At 39.7% G+C, this 25,777-nt stretch overlaps 2 protein-coding genes across 8 annotated transcripts in view; one reads left to right on the forward strand and one right to left on the reverse strand.

The window, feature by feature from the left end:
- Positions 1–23,014, forward strand: part of garre1 (granule associated Rac and RHOG effector 1) — a 55,366-nt gene extending 32,352 nt beyond the window's left edge. For all 7 annotated transcript variants that reach the window (XM_026927286.3, XM_026927283.3, XM_026927285.3 and 4 more), the window contains 12 exons: positions 1,424–1,627; positions 3,789–3,929; positions 4,965–5,060; positions 5,311–5,472; positions 7,051–7,209; positions 10,923–11,020; positions 12,963–13,088; positions 15,218–16,251; positions 18,483–18,648; positions 19,213–19,350; positions 20,200–20,278; positions 20,647–23,014. In XM_026927286.3, the coding sequence (XP_026783087.2) occupies positions 1,424–1,627; positions 3,789–3,929; positions 4,965–5,060; positions 5,311–5,472; positions 7,051–7,209; positions 10,923–11,020; positions 12,963–13,088; positions 15,218–16,251; positions 18,483–18,648; positions 19,213–19,350; positions 20,200–20,278; positions 20,647–20,970 (2,727 nt within the window). In that variant the 3' untranslated portion in view covers positions 20,971–23,014. The remainder of the gene's footprint in view (positions 1–1,423; positions 1,628–3,788; positions 3,930–4,964; positions 5,061–5,310; positions 5,473–7,050; positions 7,210–10,922; positions 11,021–12,962; positions 13,089–15,217; positions 16,252–18,482; positions 18,649–19,212; positions 19,351–20,199; positions 20,279–20,646) is intronic.
- Positions 23,015–23,139: 125 nt separating this feature from the next.
- Positions 23,140–25,128, reverse strand: ss18l2 (ss18, like 2). Its single transcript, XM_026927290.3, has 4 exons — positions 24,972–25,128; positions 24,330–24,406; positions 23,849–23,918; positions 23,140–23,757 (listed from the first exon to the last, which is right to left on the reverse strand). The coding sequence occupies exons 1-4, from the start codon at positions 25,038–25,040 to the stop codon at positions 23,701–23,703; spliced, it is 273 nt and encodes a 90-aa protein (XP_026783091.1). The 5' UTR covers positions 25,041–25,128; the 3' UTR covers positions 23,140–23,700.
- Between the last annotated feature and the right edge of the window lie 649 nt (positions 25,129–25,777).

Genomic DNA, 25,777 nt, shown 5'->3' on the forward strand with positions numbered 1-25,777 from the left:
TATGTGTGTGTGTGTGTGTGTGTGTGTGTGTGTGTGTGTGTGAGATTCTCTTTGGCAAACTGTCCAGGATAGGTGTTGGATCCGCCATGACCCTGAAGTGAGGACAATTACTGAATAATTACACTTGTCTCGGTGCTTATGTGTGCTGGTGTGTCTGCTGAGTGAAGGCGTTAATAAGCAGAATAAGCAGGCATTCATCCCTGAATAGAATAAAAAAATCCCCACATCACATGATGTGTCTAAATGAGAAGGACATGGGTAATTCCTAAATAGATTTCCTTCTCCTTCTTATCAAAGACCTTTCTTTATGTGGTTGTGTTGCTGTTCGTCTGATTTTCCCACTAGAGCTATCATATGTCTATAAAGCCTAAATTACGACGTGTTGAATTAAAGAAGCAGAGCTGAGAGTGTGTTGGGTTAGCTTGTCTGATTTAATATAGCAGGTAATGGAGCACAAGCTCAAGTGTGTTTCTTGTGTAAATGAGCCAGAATTTTTCATAATGGAGGACAAATAAATTGTGCCAGGAGTACGATTACCTGTAACTCAAAATATAACAGCTCATGTAACCGTTAATAGTGGTCTCTTGGACTGATACAAGTCTTTACATTTGCCTCATCCAATACACTTTCTGTACTTTAAGACATATTATTGCCGTTATATTAACGTTTATATTTGTGGTATTCTCATTATACGTGAATTGGATGTGCACTATTGCACATCCAGTTCAGATTTTAATCTGTATAGACTTTACTCTTGGCTTAATTTACCCAAGTGTCAAATGTGTGATGTCGTTTCTTTTGGCTCTGACAACATAAATTAGAAAAACAACCACACCTCAGGGGATATTCATTACAACCACTATAAAGATCTGCAAAAACCACTTTGTAATTCCCAGCATTTTCATAATCTGATAGATTTATATATTATTAAGGCTTAGTCAAGTCCCCCAGAATTTCCACGTTTTTGCTTTATCGAAGCTCTATATGCACCTGAGCCAGGTAATAAGTGTTCTCCACACTGCATTAATAACCCCAGTGTGTTTGGAACGGGAATTGTTGTAATGTGAAGAAAGCAGGGCTTCTTGAGGGATGATTATACACCTACACAGTTATGTTTGTACTTTATCTGGTCCTCTAGAGAATCATTAGATGCTGAACACTGTTATTCATTTCAAGCATTCAATACGATCCTTAGCCTTAATGTCAAGACGTTCTTTTTGGATGTTGGTTTTATTTTGTTCAGAATCTGATCCATAAATTAGAGCTAAGCAGCTAGAGTGACTCTCTGGTCCTCCTGGGATTTGATCTCATACCCTTGTAGTTGCTACGTGCAGAACCTTAAACACCGAGCTGCAGCTTTTTGTCTTATTCACCTGGTGATCTTGTTGTTGTTGTTTTTTTTTCTTTTCTTTTCTCCTCTCAGGTACTGGGCCGCTGTTTTCTGACTGTGATGCAAGTTCATTTCCAGTTCCTGTCTCAGGCCCTGCAGAAAGTGCAGCCGGTGGCGCAGTCGTGCCTGGCGGAGGCGCTGGCGCAGGTGCAGGAGCGCTGCACAGGAGCTCGCAGTCAGCCCGGAGCTCTCAGCGAGCTGGACGAGGCGGCACGCTCATGGAAAGGGGCAGCAGAGGTGTGCAGTGCATACACTTCGTCAGTTACAGTCAAAACACACACACACACATCCAGGCACCTCAACACTGCTGAAAATCTTACATAATAACACATTGATTCTCATCTGAAAACACTTAACATGCAAGAAGGATTGATAATCACTGACAGCCGAGCTGAACTGTCATCCACCATGTTTTTTTTCTTCCGAATTAACATTTGTTAGTGATATATTCAGCGAGACCACATGTTTCGAGAGTCAAGGTTGTTGTGGACTTATTCATAGTCGTGGATAGAATTATCATTATTTAATACAGATTGTCATTGTTTAGTTAACACTTAGACATTAAGCCACATATTACTTTCTTAACATTACAATATCGCTCAATGCTGAAGTTCATAGTTTCGTGTGTTAATGTTAAGTATATGCGTGGTTGTACAGAAAAAAATTACACAGCAGTGTTTAAGGTTGGCTTGTGAGGTCGTGTGCAGTATGCCATCGTCCTTTCACCGCCGACTGACGATAGTGTCGCCTGTGGTTTTGGAGGGGACCTGGCATGTACATGTGACGTCATTACGGCGGAAAAAATTACAGGAAGCTGGTTACAAGTCGACTGTAGCTGCTGGTTACTAGCATTAGCATTTAGTCAGTTTGGATTAGTTACCTTTAACAAGGTCAGGAATGCTTGCAAAACCGAAATAAATAAACCTAGCAAGTTATTAGCTGTAACTAAGCTCATTGTAAACTTGAAGTAAAATTATAGAAACTACATGTGCATGTGCCTACATCAGCAGAGGAGATACTTATTTTGAAATAGCCCTGATAAACAACCTGTTGTTGCATTTTCTTAATTTAAATCCTTAATTTAAAAAGGGATTTATCTGTTTATGATACAACACAATTAATTTTTGTCGTCCTTAAAGCTGGAGACACCACATTTTCTGACAGACATTTAAATCGTCCGAGTGGATAGCGATCATGATAGTTGAAATGTACCGGTGATCCACGATACTATCGTCAATCGTCCCAAACCTAGTTTCATATTAAAACCTCAGAATTTGCGTTCTGGGTAGGGGGGATGTTCGTACTTATTCTCACACCTGTCAATCACAGAGACACGAGCCAATCATTTGCATCTGTGAGCTCATGTTTGGAAAGAGGGCATATAGCACTTTCCTCCGTCTCTTCTGCTGCCCTGTGATGTAACATGAGCAGCAGTTGTCTCACCCTCCCTTTTTCCTGGCTGTCACCTGATAGTGGGTGGGGATTGGTAAAATTGGGAGACTAAAAAAAGGGATAAAAAAAAAAAACCCTCAGAATTCACCTTATAGGGTGCATTTATTTGTCTGATCACGGCCGCTGTGAAAAGCTAATGGAGTTTTCAGTGCTCCATTTCAGCAATACAGCAAACAAATAGTGCAAAAAGTCACAGTTCTTGCTAAAGGGCAACTGACATGCCTTATAGTCCTGAAAATAATAAAACTATTGGTCTGTTTCTGGATTTGTCAGTGAATGCTACAACGTGCATTCTTTCGATTTTTTTTTTTTTCCAGCAGTATAAATTAATTATGTAAGATTAGCTCATCGATGTTCATATAAATAATAATACAGATTTGAAGAACAACCGATTCTAGATTAAACTTTTACACTCGGACAAGCCGTCATTGTGTCACAAGAAAGGAGTTTTTACTGAGCCTCATGGAGCTCTTGTGCCCTTTCAGAGAGCTGGTGAAGTGTGACCAATAGCTGCCATGCCTTGAATGTGAGGTCATCTGTTTCGCTTGGTATTTAATTAGAAATGTCATTGGGCATTATTGGATTTCGAGCGGGTAGTCAAGGCGTGTACTGCACTCCCTGGATGCTGAGATTAACTGTACTACAAGCAATAACATTGATTTATAATTATATTAGCGTTATATGAGTTGTCTGAGGTGTGAGGTCTTGATTGTTTTTTAAGTTATGTTGAGTAGTAGTTAAAACAGTTGTGCAGAATGAATATTATCACATCAAGCCATTTTTCTCCCACTGAGTAATAAAGTAAAAATTGGGGTCTTGGCAAGTAATGAAAGGGCAGGTGGCATAAGTAAATGAAATGATGCTAATTGGCCCACATTTGGCCCACCATTTTAGTGGATTGTGATAATGGTGTGTGTGTGTGTGTGTGTGTGTGTGTGTTCTTCAGGCCACGGCGCGTCTACGAGAGCGAGGCCGTGACGGCTGTCTGGCTGGTTTTCAGGTGCAGCAGCTCTTCTGCTCCCACAGCCCTTCTCTCCCGGACCAGCAGCTCAAAGAGCTCAACCTGAAGATAAACAGCGCTCTGCAGGTCAGACCTCCAGCAACTGCATGTTGCTGTTTGGTTTTTAGAATAAAATACCGAAACACAAAATGTTTTAATGGTTATAAACACAGTTACACCTTAGACAGTCCACATATTTACACTATTACAGAAAACTGACACACCTTAGCTGGGTTATAAAGAAGCCTGTTTCAGGACGCGTTCTTTAATTTGAAAGCACCAGGTAAAAGAGCAAAACCTCTCAGCTGTTCCACTGTTATCTCACAGTACGCTTCTGTGTAGGTTCTGTGTTGGAGATAACTCCATGCATCATCGACGCTGATATATCTAATATACAGCATAGAGAACAAAACTGTCACACTTCTGTTGTGTGTACTTTTATTACCTGATTTGTGTTTTCTGCATATTGTATTATATAATCTCTTTTTTTATTCAGGAACCTTTTAAAAAAGGCACTAGCAGGATTGTGTAGGCATGCTAGCTAAATCAGGAAGCAATAAATACACACACCAGGGTGAACAGATAACCAGGTGACTCTCTCTGATGTGGTGTAAATGAGCTTGACATAGAAAAATACAGAGCTCAAAAACACCTCCTGACTATGAGTTCTCTAGCTAAATAAGTTTACAACTGGGTAATGATATAAATTCCACAAGGAGGATAAATCAGATGATTGTTCATCTTCATTCACTGTCTTCCAATCAAATTAGAGGGGATTAGCATAATATTGGCTCTCACTCTGATTCCTGTTTGATTTGTTTATCCTCTCACACTCTTATTCTTTCTCTACCCGATTGACTATTGGCTCCTGCCTGTCACTTTGTAGTCTGCCTTTTTTTGTGCCTAGAGTCAATGTATCAGAGCTGGTGCATGATGTATATGTAGAAATATGTACACACCCGACACAGCACTGATTTTGATTTACTGCTACAGGGATGTCATGGTGACTCACAGCAGCTCATTAATATCGGATTATAGAGGGTTTTTGCTTATGTTTTTTCTTTTTAATTTTTAACAAAAAATATGCACAGAAGATCTAAATGGTGCTGTGTCCGTATGCAGGCATACAGATCTGCGCTGGACTCTCTGGGTCACTGTGAGTACGCTCTCAAAGGAGGCTTTCACCTGAAACCCAAAGCTATAGAAGCCGCGTTACAGGTACGGACCACTGAGCTCTGTTGTGTGATCTGAGTCGGTGATGTGCAGACACCACAGTGTGTGTGATAACAAGTGTATAGATGTTGTTTTTTTGTCAATTCCAATGCTGATGTATGTATTTCTGGATATGTATTTGAGCATATGTATATGCTGAAGCTTTCTCTAATTGGTTAGATTTATGGATGAGAATAAACGTACGTGTGTGTGTGTGTGTGTGTGTGTGTGTGCGCGTGTGTGTGCACGTGTGCAGGGTTGCTGTAGTGAGGCTGAGGCTCAGCAGGCAGGCCGAATGCAGACCACATCTCAGCCACTCCAGTGCGAGTTACCCACAATCCCCCTGCAGATCGGCTCACACTTCCTCAAAGGAGTCTCCTTCAACGAGTCGGCCGCCGACAACCTCAAACTCAAAACGGTAAACACACGCTTCACAGCACGATCCCTACTCATGTCTCAAGTCCTGATCCTTTGTTCCAGGAGCAAAACTTTGCATGTTGATCTCTCTCTCACCTGAGAATAGCGCTGCCGTTCCATCTCTAATGAAATCAACTGATAATCATTTTAAATGACTGTTAAAAACAGACCTGGTCTTTCTAATGATAGCAATCATTCCCGCCTACATTTACCTGGAGTGTTCATCAGATCCAAGCGCTTTAACATGCAAATCAGAAAGAGACGACGGAAACCAGAATGGCCGCTCTGCATTCCTGTCCTGTCTCGGCTCCGCTATTACAAATTCCTACAAGTGTTTTCCTGCATGCTGATGTCCCCTCGAGCACAGATTTTCCTTTCTTCCTGTCTTGCCTTGTCTTGGGAAGCATGTGTTTATGTTCCACTGCAGTAGTTTTCCCAAGCAGATTCTTTCAAAGTGAGGTTTTAGCTAATCAGTTTCTCTTTTGTCTGCAGCCAAAACATGTTTGGTGTCTGGCTTTTGCTTTTATCTTGCACTGTAGTTAACAGATAAAGTAAGCTATATTATAATCCTCCAGTTTAGCATAGTGCACGCTGCATGTCTAAATCATTTCACACTTCTATCAAATGAGATCAGAGAGATGTCACAGTTCAATACGGTAAAAGCAGACATTTGGAATTCTGAATAATTACTTTTCAGTTTAAGTTAATTCAGAAAAACATTTATTTTTTGTATCCAGTGCGAGTTTATGCAAATTTATATATAATGTCACACACTGATTCTCGAACCTCGATTGATTGTTTTTAAATCATATCATTGGTGATAAATTGCTACTATTTTATACAAGGTTTACGCTGTCAAGTTTAAATCACTTCTTTACTTCAAACTTAATGAAAAGTTTGCAAAAACCAATCGTTTCATATTAATGACTTGTAAGAAAGCAGTCCAAAAACGAAATTCATAATTTAACACAAATAAGACTAGCCATTCAATTAAGAAAAAAGTAATAGCACCTTATAAGAGGAAGAAAAGTTAGTGTGCGTTTATTGTAGCTGATACACTGCAGTGGCTGAGCTGCATTACTGGAAGATTTCACACACACCGTGTTTGAGGCATTTTTTCACCATTTAGTCGTCATTTTGTCGTTTTCATTTAATTCACTAAATGTAAATCAGCTGCGCTGTAATTTGTTTTCGGTACTTTATAGGCAAATTGGCATTTATTGACATATGCATGTGAGTATGAAAAAAATAAGCATTACAGAATCTTTTGTAAGTTTGGCAGGAATTTTTAGTTCGGTTTGGCCTACAAAAAGATTCACACAGCTTTAGTGAAAGATGGATAAAGGAGGCAGAGTGTCTTTCTTTTGAGGAGCATGTGATGCTAAACCTGAGGATATTCTTCCTTACTAGCTAAATAAACAAAATGTGGACAAGTGTCCTGGAATTATTTTTTTTTTGGCCCAACTTTTCCTTTGATCATCCTGAGTCCTGAGCTGAATTTTATCACGATAAAAGGGTGTATAAAGGGGCTTGTCAGTTTTGGAGTTATATCTTACCTGGCTTTTCTTCTGCTCTTTAGCACACCATGTTACAGCTCATTAAGGAGGCATCGGGGCAGAACGGCGTGTCGGCACGTGATGACTCACCCGTGACTGAGGTGCTGAACCTGGTGTGTCCCTCCACCTGGAGAGGGGCGTGCAAAACTGCCGTGCAGCTGCTGTTCGGACAGGCCGGACTGGTGAGACCTCTACCACTTACATCACATTTATTTATTTATACTGATGAAGTCCAAACCTACAGCTCAGCAGATGAAGGTTAATGGCTTTAAGTGTTAGTCCACGGAGCCATCACTGCCCCTTATACAATTCTATAGAGCTGTATGGATACATACAGCCACACCTCCGTTTTCCTCTGTTATATCATCCATAGTTCTGTGCATGGACGAATAGGAGTTCATACATTAAACATAATTTACTCTCTGTTAAATTCTCAAATCCAGCACTGTTGCATTGCCCTGATATAAAACAGATAATTAGTTGATAAGATGAATGATGTGTTTCACGGCAGGGAGACCAATGAACTGTACAGTGTAAATTAAGTACAGGAGCTGGGGTTGAACACACTACGAGTGTAAAGATTTATTGGATTTGGATCTGTGAACTGATCAAAATATTTACGAGACAGCTGCAGAGAGTGAACGCAGTGTCTATATACAACACTAACGTCTGATACCACACACACACACACACTCAGAGGTCTTTTTATTGCTAGTGTATTATTATTTAGAAATGTAGAAATGTCTCTGTATCTGTTGGTCAGAGTAAAGGGAGGCATGGCCTCTTATTACTCAAACCTTTTTTTAAACTTTTTTTTCTTTTTTTTCTTTTTTAAATTGAGCAGTTTACACAATATTGACTCACATTCTAAATCATATTGTTTTGAAATATTTGCCATTTAAATGCATTTTTCATGCACTTAAATCACATGCATGTTGAAAAGTTCATCATATGATCGTGAAGGGAGATAAACACAGTTAGAAAACACTGAAGTGAGAATAAAGCTTCGCCTCAGATGAAGCACCACTACCAGTGAACAGTTTGCCAAGACAAGGTTTTCCAATATATATTTTTTTATTTAATTTGTCATTAAATTGGAAATACTTCCAATTATTCCAATTATTATTTTCATTTTTACATTTTAAAATTCTTTTAATTGTTTTGTTCCCTTTTTACATCATTTTATTTTATTCAATATTTGTATATATTTTAATTTTTCTAATCTTTTATTTTACCGTTGTGCACCTTATTATGTTACTTTTAGCATTTTAATTTGAGCCACCATGTGCATGTTCTAAAGATAAAGTTATTTATAAAACTATTACTGTTACTACTATATTTACAAAATCTGACCCATTGTGCGTGGCCCCCTCCATATGAAAAATAGCTTGTATGCACAGAAATTAAATAAAGCTGTAGTTTTGAGACCTTGTCTATATATAATACTTTTATAAAAAAAAAAAAAAAATTGGTCTCTAAAATCACCATTTCTAAAAACTCTAATCTCTAAACAGATTTCCCGCTGGCCCGCAAACTGTGTGTGTGTGTGTGTGTGTGTGTGTGTGTGTGTGTGTGTGTGTGTGTGTGTGTGTGTGTGTGTATTAGTGGGCACTCCTTTGCTTCACGGAGTCAGGGTCATTTGGGTTGTGAGGATACACCTGCTCTATAAATAACAATAGAGCACTTCCTGTCCGGCAGGAAACACAGCCCCCTCCCTCACGCAGGACTCTGTGAGGGAAAACCGCTGTCTCTTTCAAAGAACTCAGTATAAGTGCCTGTGTTAGAGAACGTTCTCTGGAGAAACGGCCGTGTTTTGATGTACGTCGGTGAAACCTGGACCCAGTTATTGACTTTGTTAGATACATTGTCGAGTTAAAATTAGTTTTGACCGAAACTGAGTTTTGATCTGTGTGTGTTGTCATTGTAGTGGCACTGGGGTTTCTGTGTTTGATGTCCTCAAAGGGAAAATGAGCGCCTTTTGTAGGGTCACAATGTAGACAAAACATCAAAGTAAAAACTGTATTGTTGATCGTACAATTGGATATGACGTACAGTATGATTAAAGACTTGTGTCAGCATTTGATACTTGCAGGTATTGATTTGTCTAAATGCTCTTAGTGGAGTGCTTAGTTGCATATTGTGTCCCTCTGCAGAGTGCAGCATTGCAGGATTGAAACAGTTCAGCGTTATGGATGTCGCATTTAATTGAAATATTGACTTGCCAAGTTTTTGCACAAGTTTTAGCATCAGTGAGACAGTTTGCATGACTGGTCATGTGACCTTTCAGGGAAAACACAGAGCAGTGTTCAAAAGTACGATATTAATTCACATTTGTATAGAAATTTACAACAAATTTTAAAGAACAGTGAAAACATTATTTATTGTATGTATATAATATGAAAAGAGAAACAAAAAAAAAAATTAAATAAAAAGTAACTGATATTTTGATACTTGTGTGGCAGCCCGGGAAAGCCTGTTGGATGTTGCTGATTTGATTTTGTTTAAAATTTTCTGTCAGTAATACACTTCGACACTGTTAAGAAAATATAAATTTTCGGATATATATGGAACCATGTGGAAATGTTTAATTAAGGCTACTTTCTAACCAAACAGTGGGCTGACGTTCTGCCTAAAGATGTCTAAAACATTGCTAGCTAAATTTTCTCATAGTTTGATCAAGTTATTCTTATGTTAGGTTACATCCCATAGAGAAATGGACACAAGTCTAATCAATTCAGTTTGTAATCAGATAGCGTCTGTCAAAATGTCTGTGATGCTCCTGTGCTGTTTTAACATCATCATCAAAACATAGAAGAGCGCTTACACACCTTTTACAGACCACAGAGTACAAAGTTTTAACAGGCTTGAATGAAAGACATTAATAACAAGACTATATTTAGCCAACAGAAGTTGAGTGATTGAATGAATCAGAGCTTATTTCCTCACTGATGTTAGTGTGAACAGAGATCAGTCGAGTGAAGAGACGACGCTGAGGCTCGTGTTTAAACACCGCAAGTAATGACTCATGTAGTGATGAGGTAGAGAGTGATTATCAAAGTGAGAACTCATTTCCTGTTGTAAGTTTATAATTCTTTAAAAATTTTGCAGTAATGTTTTTTCATAAGTACTTTAGATTATAAACGTAGAGTTTGACGAGGCATCTTTCAGTGGAACCAGAATGAAATACATACAAGAACATATTTCAGTTCAGAAAGCGTGCCGTTTTTGGAACTTGGTGTAGTAGAAAAGGTCAGAATTTAGCCATATGAAGCAGTCTTGGGTTATGGAGATATTTTGCATTATGAATGTGACATGTCTGAAAGCGTTTTCATCGTATTGTAGGAAGGACACGTGTGTCTCTGTGTGCTTAGTTATATGAAAGAAATGAAATAGGAATTAAACTGAAATAAAGAAAGACTAATAACCCAGCCTTAGCATTACTGACTTTAAAAACATGCCTCTGTGCTTGTAGAGGCTAATTAAAAATGGATTTGTTTTTCTCGTGCATACAGCTGTATTTTTCCATGGCGAGGTCGACATTTGTGTGGATTTTCCCTATTTATGCCTCGTTATGTACTGCTAGTCTGATCGATAGGTTATTGTTCTTTTAAAAGAACTCGAGTGAAAGCCAAAGAACGTACCTAATACTTACCACATGTAAGAAAATAGGTAAAATATACAATATACGATGAATGCAAGAATCCAAATAATATAAGATACACTGCAGGTCTTAGAACTAGTAATATAATTGTAGTGTACTTTATGATGTGTATTACCATCTGTTTCCCATTAGCAGCAAAGTACTGTTTTCATCAGTATTATCTGATGAATACTGTTTTAACAGTGTGAGTGTATATATAACGTTTTTCCCCCTGTGTGTTGGTGCTGTGTGCAGGTCGTGGTAGACACGGCTCAGATTGAGAATAAAGAGGCATACGCTCCACAGATTACCTTAGAAGGATCCAGGGTTGTAGTGCAGGTTCCTTCCACATGGTGAGTACAACTGTTCATAATTATGGAAAATGTCTGTGTTTGGACATCCTTCAAAGCTCAGCGCAAATGTTTTTCCTTTATCTGAACCCGGTTTTTCACTGATTAGAGAATCTCTGAAATAATCGTGCACATATTATTTAATAAGAGTCAGTTTCAATACATTTCATTTACTTTTTGCTGTCGGAGTCAGTTTTGTGCCAGAAATATTAAACAAAACCACTAGATCCATAAATAATAAAGAATGGATGTTGCAAATACAGATAGTAAGAAATAAATCAAAATATAGCTTTTAAGAAAGTACAGGCTCTCTTTAATACGGTGCAATTTTTTTGTCCTACTTTTTTTTTTTTATTGTTTTTAATAGATTTTTGGGTTTTTCAAAAATGTTTTTGTTTTCGTTTTTCTTCGTTTCTGATTTTGTGGCACATTTTCACGGGTTGATGGGTCTTAGAAGAAACCAAACACCTTAAATTATATATTATGTCAGTCGGAACGTGGAGAGACATATCCTCTGACCCCTTGGCCACGCCCACTCAGTGCTCTGTGGTGCTTCAGTCACCAGGGCAGACCCGTTCGACTGAGCAGGAATATCCAGCCGAGCATGAACACACACGCAGGTGATATCACTGCAGTAGGACCGCAGAGTGAAAACATACTCACATGAACAGCTGAAAACACTGCTGTTTTGAGCTGTTAGACTGGAAAAGATTAGATGAGGAGGAATTGGTAAAGAAAAGCACGAGCAAAATTCACAAACAAAAATAACAACAAAAAAAAAAAAAGCATATTAAAGGTACATTTAAAAGTTTTTAAAATGTGTTGTTTATTTACAAAAGATTTATTTCTCACTATTTGTATTTGCAGCATATATTTTAATATTTTGATTCTTAATTGTTTTTGACAATCTTATATTAATTATGAATTCATTTTTAATGTAACGTTTAAGAACCAAAAAAACATGTAGCAGTTATGTGAAGGGGGAATGAATGAACAGTCAACTTAAGCCTGTTTTAAACTGCCGTTTCAGCAGTCTTTTGTTATTTTATATAATACTGATGACACCAGTGTGAGATGATGCCAGTAAAAACTTTAACAGATTGTGTGATAACATGCTCTCCATGATAAAGCTCCTCTAACGATAGACCTGTAATTAAAGCAGATTACTCCGTTCTGCTTACATCATCAATCAGCCTGATCAGGGCTCGAGCTGAAAATGGACTCAGGCCCTCTGTCTCATAGTGACAATGTTATTCGTAGAGAAAACACCTATTAAAAGGCTGTTTGTGTCTGGGTGAAGGAGGACAGTGTGGAATGTCCGTTCTTTAACCTGCGTTTGAGGTAATAAGGATATTTTTTTTCTGTCCATTAGCTTTACAGCTCACTGTACGAGAGGTCAGGCATGTAGGCTGGTAATGTTGTATTAATTCAATAATGTGAGCGAGTCAGTATTTTAAATCATTGCTCATTTCATGTTCTGTGTAATTCTGTGCCACGTCTTTCTGTGTCGTCTGTTCTCTTTGGGTCTCAGTGGCACTAAATCGGTGCCAGCGAGCACGTCACGTTATGCGTTCTAGGACCGCTGAGCTTGACACGCGGCCAAATAATTCTTTTACGATACACGATGACAAAATCAGGCCAGAAACTGTTCAGTGCACTTTACAAAGCATCATCTCTACCATTTTATCTTCAGCTGTAAATCAGCAGCAAGTCCAAGCCTGTCTGTAAATACTGTCCTTGATTAAAGCCACATGAGAATTTTGATATGAAACCAGCTCATAGCTGTGTTGTAGAGGTTTCTCCAGCTCGACGCTGAATAGCACAAATTACCATTTTGGACCTCGATACACACCTTTAGCTACATTTCATGTTGGTGAAATCTTTTCAGTCTGCATTATTCAGCTGCATGGAATTAAAATGATTGGATGTGGATTAAATTCGGTAGGTGTCTGAAGGAGGACCCGGCCACCATGTCTCTGCTGCAGCGCAGTCTGGACCCGGAGAAAACCCTCGGCCTGGTGGACGTCCTCTACACCACCGTGTTCGACCTCAACCGCTGGAAAGAGCGCAAGTCAGTAGGATCCTTTGCTTCTTCATTACTGTAGCGTTCTTTTCTCTGTCCCGTGAAACCCACTGTCTGTCCCTGCTTCAAAAATAATAATAATAATAAAGGGCTACTTTTGAATTTAATTATTAAGCCTTTTCTAAATATCAAGCCCTTAATGAAAGCGATTGATTGATTGATCAATCAGTGTTAAAAATGCAAAAGAATAGTGATTAAGTAATAAGGATGGGGAAAAGGAAAGGAAAGAAAATCCACCTCAGCTGTCAGCTATTCAGGAATAACATGGTCACAACAATCTCTGTTTACTACAGATTCTGGAGTAGCTAATGGTTAAGATATGACGCAGCAAGAAAGTACAACTTGTACGTTAATTTTTTATAAACATGTAGCTGGAATCTTGTTGTACTATGAGATCAGAGGTTGTCATGTTTTAAGAATTTGTTTGTGGAGCCTCTGAGTGTGTACTTAACTTTTTTCTACTTTCAAAATTGACATTAAGTCTACAAGCCAGGCATGTTTAGATGAGAAATTGGATGAATTCCAGTGTAAATCTATTTCCTTGAAAATGTTACGGCAGTTAGTTTTTATTTGGACACTGAAGATAGGTACAGGGGGCAAGGCTGTAAGTTAGTGTCTAGTGCGAAAAAAAAACAAAAAAACATCCAGAATGTTCTTAATATTGAACAAAACGTGTGTGAAGTTAGCTGAGAATTGCACAGCAGTCGCATGTATCTTCTGTGTCAGGTAAAAATGTCGTCAGTTCGGCTTTACATAGATAAGTTCTCTGAAGAACTCGAGATAAAATAGTCCCATTTATCCTGATCAAAGTCACTGATGGCCCTGTTTTCTCGTTTCTGTCTGATTTTTTGGAAAGAGGTACCACATTTTGAATTTCAGATTTAAAATCTTTCAACACAAGCAGCAAGACAAATCAGTTTAACTCTTTAAAAAAGCAACCGTGCTTGGAAAGGGTTGACGTGTCTGCCAAGTGCTCTTCTCATTTTAAAAAGATTTTTTTTTCCCCAGTCTTGAAAAGCCTTAAAGCTGCTGCTGCATAATCATCCCCCTTCCTCCAAAATGCACAGCAATCTGCTGCCTCAGCACTTTTAGCCGAGTTTAGAAACCAGGCCAGAAAGGAAGCTGATTTATGTGTCTGTTTGAGGTCACCGTTCCTGCCCTATATCCCAGAATCCTCCAGTTTCCCAACCATCTTGGAGAAAAATGTATACATCAAGCCTCCATTTGAATGGAGATGTAATTAGTCATGCCAGGGGTGCTTTGATTATGTTCTTGTCAGATGTTGAAAAATAGCATTAGCCTCATATCTCCAGTGCAAAACTAAAAAAAAAAAAACTAAAAAATGTCTAGGCTGGGACATTTGTAAGAGGAAAATCATATTAAAAAAAGCATTGTTTGTTTAGTCTTACTACATAACATGGGATTTTGAAATAAAATCTATTACACGTAATACATGCTATTACAACACAACATTATTCGTCAGTATTATCTAGAATAAGCAGAATGTGTTATCACTGTTTATTCAGTGTTCACCAGAATTATTGGCACCCTTCATTGAAATGTACATTATACAAACAAATTCAAAATTTGCACTCACACAATAGGAGAAACTATTTATCTTTGTTCTAACAAAAATGATTCTCATTAGAACTGCAGTGCAAATTTGACACTCTGTACTCAGGAACTCTACAGCTTCTTTTAAACATGTCCCGTTTCCCTGGGGTATAATTATGAGCTTGCACACATGTAAAATCCTTTGGTTATCACTTACTATGGGAAAAACCAAAAGAACGTTCAACACAACACTTAGTGCTGTTATTCTTACCAGGGCAGAAGTTACAAAATATTAGTTGTAAGGGTGCAGATCATTTTGAAACCAGTGATTTGCAGAAAAAATTTGTACTAAAAAAAATACTTTGTGTTTAAAAAAAAAAAAAACACCTCTAAATAAATCAATCCTAAATAAAACTAAATAAAAATTTCCCTGCATGCTTGAGCTCAGATGCATGTCTTATTCTTTTCATATAGATTATATTTTATTCTTTATATCATCTTATAAGTAGGCTGTGGTTTGTTGAGCACTGCTGTAATGTAATATGGGTCTCGTGTGTCCTCAGGGAACAAGCCCTTCCCACCATTCAGATCCAGCTTCAGAGGGACAGCTCTGATTACACCGTCCCTGCCGACCTCCACCCTGGCAACAGCAGCAAGTCCTCCAGCGGCCTGCCCAAGACCATTTCCAAACTCACCTCTAAGTTCACCAAAAAGGCTTCGTCCAGCTCTGGAAGTGGTGGAAGCTTCTCCATCCCCAGCACGCCCTCTCGAAGCACAAGCGGCGTCGATGATAAACCCAAAGCGCCATCCCAAATTCTTCAAATGACCGCGTCAGGTACCGGTGACTCTGGCCAGCATGCGGCCAATGGTTCAACTCCGGAGGAGCAGGGTATGAATCTGCCTACGGACCAGGAAATGCAGGACGTGATCGACTTTCTGTCCGGCTTCAACATGGGAAAGTCACAGCAGGCCTCGCCGCTGGTCAAGAGGAGGAACTCGGTCGCCTCCAGCAACGCCGCTGACCTGAAACCACCTGGCTCTGTGGCCCCACCCACTTCACAGGCTCCTGTTCTGCACGCTGCAATCCCATTGGCTCAGAATCTGCCTCAACAGCCACAACAGCAGCAGCAGCAGCAGCAGCAACCTCCTCAGCTCCCAACTACACCCAAACAGCAGCAACAAACCACAGTTCCTCCACAACCACAAGCCCCACCGCAGCCTTCACCTTCCCCACAGACCCTGCAGTACTACCAGCACCTCCTGCAGCAATCCCAGCAGCCCTCGCCCGTCTCACCACAGCTCCCCTCACAGCAGCCCCAGACTCTTCCCCCGCAGCAGAGGGCACCCGGAAAGTGGCCCCAGGCTCCCCCAGGCGGGCTCTCGCCCATCAGTCACATGACTCAGTGGACTTTGCCGGACCTGAGCTCTGACCTGTACAGCCTGGGGTTGGTCAGCACCTACATGGACAGCATGATGTCAGAGGTGCTGGGTCACAAGGCGCCGCCAGGGCCACGCAACAACACCTGGCCTAATCGTGAGCAGAGTGAGCAGGGCATGTTCGGGGTGCTGGGTGACACGATACCCTTTGACCCTGCAGGTGAGTGACGGTATTGCGTGTGTGTAACATCCATGTGGAGAATGCAGTTTATCATGTTTGCACTTTCACTTTCAGGGTTTTTTTTATACCCTGCCAAGTTTACTAAGATGAAAAGTCTTTGTGTGTGTGTTGACTTGTTCAGTGTCTCTTTAGTTGTTGACTTCCTGCCAACTGTTTGAGTGTTGACTGCAGTGATGAAAATGTGCACGGCTGATTGAAGTTGAATGTCTAATCGCTCAAACGCAGTAGATAAAGATCAGAATGCTGAAGGATGGACATGAACGTATGAATGTGCTTGTTTAGCCTCCTCGCTGACATTGTTTATGCCCCGCAAACTCCTAGCTCAACAGATTATCAGTGACTGTGGGGTGAAAAATGAAAAATGGTCCATTGTGTGCTGTAGGTTGGTGTCAGGATCTGACAGCACAGTGGGCAGAAATACACACTGCAGTTGGTTGTGTGTGTGTGTGTGTGTGTGTTATTGTAGCAGGAAAGAAACACGGCTGTTTTTGATTTTTTTGCTTAAAAAACACTAACAATTTTATCTCTAGGGTTGCAAACTTTAAGGAATTTCCTAGGCAACGTGTTCAGGGGTGAGTTGTGTGCGCAGCCTGTTTACAGTAAGGAACAGATGTTGCGGGTATGCACATGTGTTGCTCTCAACCTTATTCTTGTTCTTATATTTCAGAAGAGCAGCAAGAGCCGGCAAAGCACACTGTCGTCTTTCTTTATAAAACTCCTACACACCTGCTCCCCCCTCCTGACACTTTTTGCAAAAAAAAAAAAAAAAAAACACTAGCCTAATACAAGAGTAAAAGTTGTTAAAACCACCCTAATTAGATCACAAAATAGACTGCCATGTTTAAAACCTATTTCAACCAGCAAAAATTTAAAAAACTGTTTCATTCATACTCTTGGGATTTCCAGTCTTTCCAAGAAAGAAACATGTCAAAATAAAGAAAGTAAAGAAAGGAATAAGGCATGTACAGATATGGTAGACATTTATCCAGCTCCTGTGTAATGTCCTCAGGTTACAGTTTGTCTTGTGTATTTTCATTGATTGACTGACTGATTTTTTTTTTTTAATTCAATTTTTATTTAGAATAAATAACTATAACACTGAAAATGAGAGAATTTAAATTTTACATTTTTAAAGATTAAGTACACAAGTAAGTAAATTTTAACACATCGGCTGCTTCCAGTACGTTTGTAATTAAATTTATTGTTATAAAAAATTTAAATATTAAAAGTTATCACAATATCTCAGAGAAGCATATTGTGACACAGGTTTTATCACCGTATCAATATTATATCGTCATATTGCCCAGTGCTCCCGTTTCTTCCTCCGTAAATCCAGCTGTTTTTTTTTTTTTTCTGTGAGGAATATGTATTTATTCCACAGTGAAAGAGTTGTGTACAGTCTAAGGCAGTGGTTCTCAAACTTTTTGAAACCGAAACCCAAAACCACCTTTGAATGTAAAATACATTTTACGGACCCCCTCAGTATGGATTTATTTCATGAACATTATTTAGATTTTTCTCAAATTAAATATTTTGGAGCCATAGAGCCACAGACAAAATGTTAGGTCTGAGTTGAGTTTGATGCTTGGACCCTAAACATAACTTTAATAATGAGGCTTGTAATTTCCACCACTGTAACACCACTGCTGACTCCGGACCCCACTTTGAGAACTGTTTGTCTAAGGTGTGTGTTTGTGTGTATGTGTGTGTATGTTTGTGTGTATGTGTGCGTGCGTGTGTGTGCATGTGTTTAGTGTTTTCACAGGGTGAATTACGTGTGTGATGGAGGGATATGTGTGTGTGTGTATATCTGTGCGTCCGTGCATGCGCATGTTTACTGTTTTCACAGGGTGAATTAGGTGTGTGATGGAGGGATATGTGTGTCGTGTTTTTTTTTTTTTTTTTTTTTTTTTTTTTTTTTTTTTTTTATTTTTTTAACCACATTAGGAGCGGTCACATTATCACAGAGCTGGATTTTGATGGCTCCTTTGTGTGTTTGTGCTGTGCTGGACAACTCTGGATAAAGAGACTGAACACACTGGGGCAAAAGAGCTGAGCATGCCGAATCGAGTCCCTCCGCCTGCACAAAGCTTTCTCTCCTTCCATTTTACTCACTGATGCCCCCTGTCTGTCTATCAGTGATACTACATTTCATGGTTTGTTTTGCTCTTCTCTCTCTCTCTCTCTCTCTCTCTGTCTCTGTCTCTCAGTTGGCTCAGATCCGGAGTTTGTGCGTTACGTCGCCGGGGTCAACCAGGCCATGCAGCAGAAGAGGCAAGCACAGCATGTCCGTCGTCCTAGCAACCCCCGTAGCAACTGGCCCCTCCCAGACGACCAGCACAGGACCTGGTCCCACCCAGAATACTATAGCGAGGGGTGAGTAGCTTTGTTGTATCTACAGTAGCCTTTACATACATACACACACGCACACGCACGCATGCACATAACACCTCTGTGATATTATATCTGCTAATCCAGCAGCATTTCCATTTGTTATGCTACAGCTATACTACCAGCATGACACTGAAACTCATGAATCATCATAGAGGCAATGATTTGACAAATAAAAGCTACTCAAAGTGTATTACGAGGTCTCAGCATTATGCATTGATGTGTAACAACTTGTTCATTAGGATGGACAGATGGTTTCGGGAAACAGCACCACACTTAATTATGAGAGAATAAAAACTGGGGCTCTCTATAGTGCAGGTTTAGAAGTTATACAAGTTTTAAATCAAATAAAAGTAATATAATGGTATATACTGCTACCACTGGCATAGCAATCAAGCAAACTGCCACAACCATATTCAGAAAAACACTAACAAAGGACTAGTACATGAATGTGAAGTATAGAACAGAGTGACGTGTAGGATTGATTTTTATTTTGAATGTCTTATACTATGAAAAATGCAGTTTACTGACAGTTTTGTCTGTGAGCAGGGAGGCAGTGAACAGTACCTGGTCAGCCAATCAGGGTGACTCTGCCAGCTCGAGTGATGAAACCTCCTCAGCCAATGGGGACAGCCTGTTCTCCATGTTCTCTGGTCCCGACCTGGTAGCTGCAGTCAAGCCAAGAAGGTAAAACAAAAAAAAACACACACAAACTACACCCAGTAGACCCTACACAGTGTCAGCCCAGGTTGATTTTAGGTTCATGGTTCCACAGTTCCAGGAACCTTTTTAGCTCCTGCTCCAGAGTCTGTCGTAAAGGAACTATTAGGGTGGAGCTTGCCAAACTGAACGTATCTGATTCACAAAATGAATAACTCTTCTAACCAGGGAAGAAAATTTTTTGCTAACAAGCAAGTACTAAAGCTTGTTTTACCAAGGAACTGTCTAGTTCTTGTTCAGGATCATCCTGCATCTGTTCCTCAAAAGGTTCAGGAACCTCAGTGGAAACATGCTTTTGTTCTCAAATCCCTGAGCTTTAAAGATGCATTACGTAAGATTAGTCTTTTCTTTCAAGATTAGATCTCTAATGGTTAAGGAGGTGGGTTAGACATTTGAATGATTTTTATTTTTTCACTCCTTGAGAACACCCTGTTCTCCCCCATTTCCACCTATGTTCACATTTTTTGCATTAAATTACATCACATAACTTTTTATTTTTTTATTTTTAATTTAAATACATAAAATGACTAACAGGAGGCACATCCAGACACAAACAAGCATTCCTCAGCCACATAATGCTTTTGATCTGAAACCATTATTTTTTTTATCGTGTACATCTACATATTTTGCAGGTTATTTGCACCTTTAAACTATATTTTAGCTTCCTGAAAGAAACGGTGTGATCGTTAAATGCAGATACAGAATTAATATACAGACTAAATATGTTGGTATTAGCTGTGAATACATATTATCAGTTATTGACATATTAGCTGTAATACTTAACAGAGTATCTGAATGCTGTGTGTGTGTGTTTAGAAAACACAGCTGTGGTGAGCAGGAAGTGTGTACGCTGCCCTCTCCTCCTCTCCACCACGCCAGTGATGACAATAACCAGGTAAGACTTGCTTTAAAGGTAAGGCTTGGGCCAGGTTAATACTGATCGTTGAGGTTCGTTACAGAAGTGTTGCAGTGATCTTACTAAAATCTAAGAGGGACGTGTAGTGAAAGGATGGTGAGGGTATGAGAACAGGAACTAACCTGTTAGTCTCTCAGACATTACACAACATTGAATCTAACTATAAACCGTTGAAAAGTGTGATGTGTCGTTCGTTAATAAATTTAACATTATAATCGTTGGCAAATCGCTGTGGTGTAATTCATTTGTAACACTCCAGACCATGTGGTTTTATGAAAATAATACACTTCAGCACTCACATATAGAAGACTCTTATTAACCGTACTTGTTTTTTCCTTCCGTTGCAGGACAGCAAAACTAAAACATGGCCTCCGAAGGCACCGTGGCAGCACTCCACCCACTCCAACACGATGCCCAATCCCAGCTCTTCCCTCTATCAAATGACGATACCTTCCAGCCAGTGGGGTGACTCCATGCAAATGCTGCAGTCTCCGGTTTGGTCAACAGCCAATGAGTGCTCTCCTTCCAGCAGCCTCTCGTCCGGCTTCCCGTTCACTCAGCAGCAGCAGCAGCAGCAGCAGCAGGTCTCGCAGCATAAAGCTCTGAGTAAAGGCTTTAAGAACTTCCCTCTGAAACCTGAGCACCGGCCCTCGTACCTGCACCAGTACTGACTCCGCCCTCCACCGCCTCGCCCCGCACTACGGCCTTCCTCTTAATCGCTGTTCTGAGACCAGGGAGCGTAAACATGACGTTTAGGGCTCAGTAAGCTATAGACTGGTCCTAGATCAGCGGTTAAGGGTTTTGCGTTATGCCACGGTTGGAGTCGGTGCTGGTGTAAAGATGAGATCGCGCCATCACTCCATCTAAAGGGGGGTCAGTGATCAGGAAAGTTGGACAGGACTAACGGATGAGGTCAGGTGGATGGCGACACCATCACACCCCTGCTCATGTGCTTAGTACACACCCGTAGCCGACACTTTACTCTGGACCGTACTGCGATTCCCAATTTTGATAGTCCTTTAGACGAGTGTGTTTTTATAGGCGAGTTTATATCGAACATTGTGGCATATATATATTTTTTTTGTATTTGTCAGATCCACGTGAGTCCCCGGTTTTCCTAACTGCCATTTGCGCCGATTTAGTGCATGATTCCCGCTTCCAGCAGCTAGTGAAGTTGTCGCTTGAGCTTCCGCTCCACAAAATGCTCGAGTCTAGAAATTCCCAAGTACGTCTGCCAAGATTATAAAACAGCTCTCACTGGGAATTCTCGAGTTTATTTCCAGGCTGCCGTGGACTCGTCGAGAGCGGATCGCGTGACGTGCATGGCCGCCGAACACCGTGCGTGCGTGCGTGTGTGGGCCTAACAGGACGCAACCTGTGACCATACTGTGTCGGTGAGGGACGGGAGGGGGTTAAAAAAAAAAAAAAAGCTGTAACTGCCAAATCTCGTGTCGGATCACTTAGACTACAGCTCCCAGCTACTGTTCCATAGCGTGTAAATGACTCCGAAGAAAAATATTAATAATTCTTTTTATGAAGAAGCTTTGAGCAGGCTCAGCAGAAATATAATAATCATAGCAGATGTGTAATTTGAAAAGAAATACACTACTTTTTCAACATCTGACAAAGTTTAAAACAAACAAACAAAAAAAAAACGTTCGCAGTAAGTAAACTATGTGCCATGTTGATATTAATAGCACTTGCGTAACTTTTTTTTTCTTTCTTTCTTTCTTTTCTCCAACCAAAGCGTTGTTCAGTCAGTGAAAGGTGCTTGATGGAAGCAGATGGAGTCTAGTAACCTTTAAAGAAAAGAAGCTAGATGCCCTGTTCCGTTCATCATACGCTCATTTTCTGTTCTGATTGGCTCTTGGCGACACTTAACACTAAAAAGCAGCATAACATCACATCTGTTCCTTTGAAATACAATATATTTCTTGTTAAAGATATTGACAGTATTAATCTTATTTTTGTATTTTCTTATGTTATACCGTTACTGTATATGTTAACGTAATATAGGCTTATTAAGTAAAGCGTTATTTTTTCCCCCCCAAGATGTGAAAAGCACATTTCCTTTGAACTATCTACAAAAAGATTACCAAATACAAGTAACATCACAAACACTAAAGCCGATTATTAGATTGGGGTGGTTTTGGTTTGTTTGCTTTTTGTTTTTTTTTTCCTTTTAAACCCTTTTTTGTCCCCTTCAGTTTCTCCGGCTGTGGGCTGCATTGCATTTAAACTGCCCAGGATATTTTTTTTTTGTGATGTTTGTGGATGCCAATGTTGCCTGTATTTATGATATGACCATGTTTTCTGAAACTAACATACTTAACATGTTTACAGAGAATCGTTTGCTGTATATAAAATATATATCTTTTTATAGTTCTGTGCTTTGCACAATCAAAACATAGGGGTTGTTGCTTGGTCTGTGTTCTCTCCCAAAACTGTTGCAGCCTTTTTTTTTTTTTTTTTTTTTAAAAGACATCTTTAAAGACCTTGGACTGTAAACATTAGCATTACTCAGCTGTGTCAGAAATGGTTTACTAGTGGCTTCACAAATAATTACAAGTTCGAGACGATACGATGTGAGACATGATGCTGTCGGATGACGTGAAGGGGGATCGCTTGGCTTACGTTGCTTATTCACTAGAGCTGGCGTCTGAATCTTTCCAAGTGTACCAGCAATGCAAAAAAATAAATAAACATAATACAGAATGAGTCACACGCTCTTATTTGAAGCCTCGCACACACGTGCAGCTCTGGAGTTTAATTAGCAGTTTATTTTTTAGCCAAAGTGACTTTGAAGCGAGGCAGAGTAAGTAATAAACCATGACAGGACACGTCCTGAAGTGTTTTATTCCTCTTACACACAACACAGGAATGTGCCAACGATTACAATTATTTATTAAAATAAGTACAAAGTCTGTACTTTTTATCCATTTATAGTTGTTCTGGAACAGCTACGAAACAAGTTCTCACTGACGTCACAGCAGCTATAAACAGTCGCTCTCTCACCAGCCTCTTTGTTTTCCTCTCACTTGACGTTAGTCCTCTGTTCTGAAGACTTTCCCATGGCCATAAACTGACTGTTATAAAGCGTCGACACTGGTGACTCCTTCCATAAATATTAAACACTTGTCTTCATTAAATAACAGAATGTTTTATAATCCCTTTATTAACAGGATCGTCCATCTTCTAATAGAAACGATTAACGTTACAGAACGAGTGTCTTGACATAAACCTATTGTCTGTCAGAGCTGCTGTGATGGACCATTAATCAACACTTCCTGACCAATCAGAACGAAGGACGAAACAGCGCTCTGGTAAAACTAGCCCTAAAAAACACTGTACATAGTGCACATTTCAGTCAGACTGCAGATGCAGCTATAGATCATCTGAAATCAGGTTTTAGAAACGTCCTTCGTTCCAGCGAGTGCTGATGCATCTTCACAAGGAGCCTGAAACACAAGCACTGTCATTAAAATTTAAGATTACACAATTTGTGTGCGTGTGTGTGTGTGTGAGGAGTGCAGGTTGTGGTGGACTTACAGGTGCATCAGGACTGGCGTCTGCTATCGTTCCTAGATAAACTATGTTTCTGTGGAGGATCTGCTGGTATCTGCAAATAAATAACTGTTAATTTCTGCATATTAAACCAGCTAAGTCTAAAGATTGGTCATAAAATGATTCCCTTAATCAAAGGAAGTCCTTTAGCCACGACATGTTTGGTTTTGTGTCAGTATGAAGTAAAGGAGGATTACAGCACTTCTAACAAGTCTGATCCTCCTGTATCACTTTCACAAAACATACTCCTAAATATAGACAGAACTAAAGCAGACTTTTATCAGTGTGAGGATGTTTACACACTATTTAGAAATGCATTTCTGCAAATGAAAATTAATAGTTTGGCTACAAGACTGAATCAGTCATTAGATGCCATTAGAGCTATTTAAAAAACAGAGAGAGAGACAGAGATTTCTTTATTAGATGTAATAAAGTATAAGTGAGTGTATATGAGCTCAGTGCTTACTGTACACATTCAGTGGCTCTGCCCTTCTGCATGTACTCCACTATACACCTCACAAGCTGGTCATTTTCATTCAGCAGCTGTAATAAAGCACAGGTGACACGAGACATAACAGTTTTATTATATATATTTTTTTACAGTGGTGTTCCACAGTTTTGAAGTGCACTAACAGAATGAGGCCTCTCAACTTTATTTAAATGTACATCATCTGTAACATGCATTTATGACATCTCTAAGAAAACTACATTTGTGGAAATTTGTCCACGCGAGTTAGAACTACTTTTATCAGGGCAAACCTGTAACCCTCCATAGAGTTACAGCGGCATATGACTGAATGTTGCCCCTTCCAATATGGCGGACGAGTTAACGTACCGCAGGAGCTAGCAGCGTTTCGACCACCGAAAAAGAACGCCACGTTTTTGAGAAACGTGGTTTTTCGCGTTTTTGTACGTTTTCAGAGTGCTGAATTACAACTAAGACTTTATATTTTAAATGTTAAACTCTGTAAAATGAAACATCACTCCCTGAAACGAAACTAGCCTAGCTGTTTATGCTAGCTAGTTAACTCAATGTGTAAACTCGTTGGTAGTGTAACTAGTTAATTAAACTTTCACACGTTTTTTTTTCTCAGTTACGACTACTTACTCTTTGGATGGTTTCTTGGTTGATCTGCGCTTTCCCGCGTTGTCTCTTTGGCACAAAAACAACAGACATCTTCAAAACAGCTCAGCACTACCCTGCGCCCTGTGTACTGCGCATGCGCAGTGCGTTATCGCGGGTGGTTTCCAATGCGCATGCGCCGTAGTAGTGACGCGTCAGTCTCGAAGGAGTCGGATCTTGTGATTGAACGTTAAGAGCCGACTCCCAAATGAGAGCCTTTTTATTCCTTTTCTCTTTATAGCAGCAGAGCAGTTATTTAAAATGACATGACATGTAATATGCGGACATTTATAACGTCTCTAAAAACATTTTGTAAAAAGTGGAAAAACGTAAATCATGTTAGAGTTGATTTGCCCTTCGTAGACGTTTATGAGCTTACAGTTGAATCCAGACCCTTCCAATATGGCGGACCAGTTGGCGCATCGCGGGAGCTAGCAGCTTAATGACCACCGAAGAAGAACGCCACTTCCTTTTTGAGAAACGCTGCTTTTCGTAAAAACAACTTTTAGGCAAACAAGATGACTTGGAACAATAAGTCTAGGAATAAATCTCTTCTTTTGTTCAATATAACATGTCAGTGTTGTAATTTATGTTGAATTTGGATTTGTGTAATGTATCCCCTGTAGTTGTTATGTACAACACGTTTGTATGTTTCTCTGGTCAAACTAATAAATAAATAAATAATTACGCAAAGAAGAAGACTTGCTGGTCAAAATATCGCAAAAGGTTTCGTACAAAATGGCAATGAGTCGTTTGGGAGCCGAAAGAGTCGACTCATTGGTGAGCCGTTT

Source organism: Pangasianodon hypophthalmus, chromosome 6 (genome assembly GCF_027358585.1).
Source record: "Pangasianodon hypophthalmus isolate fPanHyp1 chromosome 6, fPanHyp1.pri, whole genome shotgun sequence".
Classification (NCBI taxonomy): Eukaryota; Metazoa; Chordata; class Actinopteri; order Siluriformes; family Pangasiidae; genus Pangasianodon; species Pangasianodon hypophthalmus.